Below are 2568 nucleotides of genomic sequence, written 5' to 3' on the forward strand. Positions count from 1 at the left end.
GCGCCCTAGTGAGTACTCCAAGACGCTCAATGACGTGCGCCTCAAGGTCCTGGCGGCGCGCGAGGTGGCGATCCAGGTGCGGCCGTGCGGCGCTGCGCTGTCATGTTGCTGTTCAAGTACTGCAGCAGAAGCGCCGGGCTCCGCCAGTGCGTCAGTCTGGGTCGTCTGCGGCTGCCCTCCGCTTGTTCTCTTGCTGGGAGCAGCAGTCGTCGACTCGGCCTCGGCCGCAGCTGCAAGACAACTGAGGATTGAGGCGTCTTCTAGGCTGGGGCTGCCCGCGTCCAAGCAGCAGAAGCCAGCTTGACAAGGCGCACGAGCAGCCGGGCATCATGCCGCCGCCCCGCGCTCTGCCTCCCACACCGCCGCCTCTGCGGCCGCCTCCACACGCGCCTCGTCCCTTGCCCCTTGTCCGCGCAGAGCGTGGTGCAGGAGGCGAAGCTCAAGGTGCGGGAGGTGGCCAAGAACCCGGCCGCCTACAAGAAGCTGGTGCAGGATCTGCTGGTGCAGGTGAGGGGGTGCAGACGGGACAGACGCTCAGGGGTGGGCTGGATCAGGCGGTCGATTGGGGGGGGGTCCGGTCTGCCCGCGCGCGCCCTCATGTTTGCGTGCGAGGGTGTGTGTGTGTGTGCGTGTGTGTGTGTGTGCGAGGGACGAAGAGGGCGGGTAGACACGAGTGTGTGTGTGCTGCTGCGTCTGCACATGTGAATTGAGTCTCATGGGTGATTTGCGTTGGCATCCATGCGTGCCACATTGCACGCTGTCGCGCACACCGAGCCCCGCGGCTCTGCGAGCGACTGCGTTGCACGCGCGCCCCAACCCCAACCCACCCTGAACCCCATTTCAGGCCCTGCGCAAGCTGGGGGAGCCCACAGCGGTGGTGCGCGTGCGCCAGGTGAGCGGCCCCCATCCCCACCACATGAAAGCAGCCGGCGCGAGAAGCCCATGCTCAGCCCCTCAACCCGTGCCTCCCGCCGCCCTCCCCCTCCCCTGTGTGCTCCCCGGTGCGCCCTGTCGTGTGCTCATAACAGCAACCCTTGTTGCTCCCTCTACACCCTGTCACCGGCTTGCGCCCCCGCACCCCTCACACAACACCTGCCCGCCTCGAAAAACTCCTACAGCCCCCCAACGCATCCGCACACACCCACGCAACCACACACAAAAACACGCGCGCACACATTCAAACTAGCACGCATGCATGCAAACCCTTCAGTGCGCATGCCTCACAGAGACACACACACACACACACACACACACACACACACACACACACACACACTTTTCATACTTAGACTCACGCACACATGTACACACACACACACACGCACATGGTCAACCCCCAGGTTGACCTGGCCCTGGTGAAGGAGCTGGTCGAGCCGGCCCGCAAGGCCTACGCCGCCGCGTTTGGCGAGGAGGCGCCCACCATCACCATCGACTCCCGCGACTTCCTGCCGCCGCCACCCAAGGCCGGGGACGCCGACGCCGCCGGCTGGTGGGCGGGGTGGCATCGTTGTGGCAGACCCGGAGGGGAGGGGGCTGCCGTGTGGCGGCATGCCGCACTCTGTTTGACGTCCCTCACTCAGCTTACCAGCTCGCTTGATTGCATGTGCGGCGGTCCATACGCGCATTGACCCTCTGTCACGGACACACACATGCTCACGCGTGCGCGCGCGCACACACAAACACACACACACACACACACGCACACACACATACACACACACGCACTCACACGTACTCACGCTCACACACACACACACACACCACGCCCTCCCGCAGCTCTGGCGGCGTGGTGGTGACGAGCGCCGACGGCCGCATCGTGTGCTCCAACACACTGGACGACCGCATCGCCATCACGTACCAGGCCAACCTGCCCACCATCCGCGCGCAGCTGTTTGGCGCCACCGCCGCGGTGCACTGATCCGTGCAGCGCGCGCGTCGCTCTTCTGTGCGCCCGTCCGGTGCTGCGCTGGCGACGCCGCCCAGTGTGCGGTGCCGTGCGCGCCCCTCAATCACGGGCGATAGGCACCCCTCTGCCGCGGCCGGCCGCAGCAGCACGGGCTACTCGGGGCCGGAGCGTGTGGGCGGAGGCGTAACTGCCGCGCGGCGCTGATTGCGTGACGCCCAGGCGGGCCTTTTTGCGTGCGGCAAAATCTGCTCCAGAACTTCCATCTGTCCTCTGTTCCTGCAGACGGGCAGCGCGTGACTGCTTTTGGGTTCCGAGGCGCGTTTCGGTGTGGCGACCTGCATGCAACCAATCGTGTAAGGGGCTGCGTGCGCCGTCCCCCGGGTCAACAAGGAATGCTCCTCATCGGGATCGGACGGACGTCACAGGTTGCGCCCAGGATCGGCGTTGATTGACATGAGTGCCGTGAGCTGCAGGGAGGCAACAAACGGCTGCAGTGGCGGTGTCGGCGTGCACGCCAACCCACCCCCCAAACAATCATTTCTACAGGGCTGAACAGGTCAGTAACGCAGGCGTGGCCCAGTCCCAGGCGACCACAGCAACACAACCGCGCTGGCAGCAACTGCATGTGGCCTCGCTGCCCCCGCAGGCAACCCTGTCCGGCA

At 65.6% G+C, this 2568-nt stretch overlaps 1 protein-coding gene across 1 annotated transcript; it reads left to right on the top strand.

Annotated features, from left to right (window-relative positions):
* Positions 1-29: 29 nt before the first annotated feature.
* Positions 30-1918, top strand: MNEG_14721 (V-type H+-transporting ATPase subunit E; the record flags this gene model as incomplete). Its single annotated transcript, XM_014036808.1, has 5 exons — positions 30-146; positions 418-507; positions 845-892; positions 1341-1489; positions 1777-1918. 5 exons carry the CDS (start codon positions 30-32, stop codon positions 1916-1918), a joined length of 546 nt encoding a protein of 181 aa, XP_013892262.1.
* Positions 1919-2568: the final 650 nt, after the last annotated feature.

The sequence above is a fragment of the Monoraphidium neglectum genome, assembly GCF_000611645.1.
Source record: "Monoraphidium neglectum strain SAG 48.87 unplaced genomic scaffold scaffold04712, whole genome shotgun sequence".
Lineage (NCBI taxonomy): Eukaryota > Viridiplantae > Chlorophyta > Chlorophyceae > Sphaeropleales > Selenastraceae > Monoraphidium > Monoraphidium neglectum.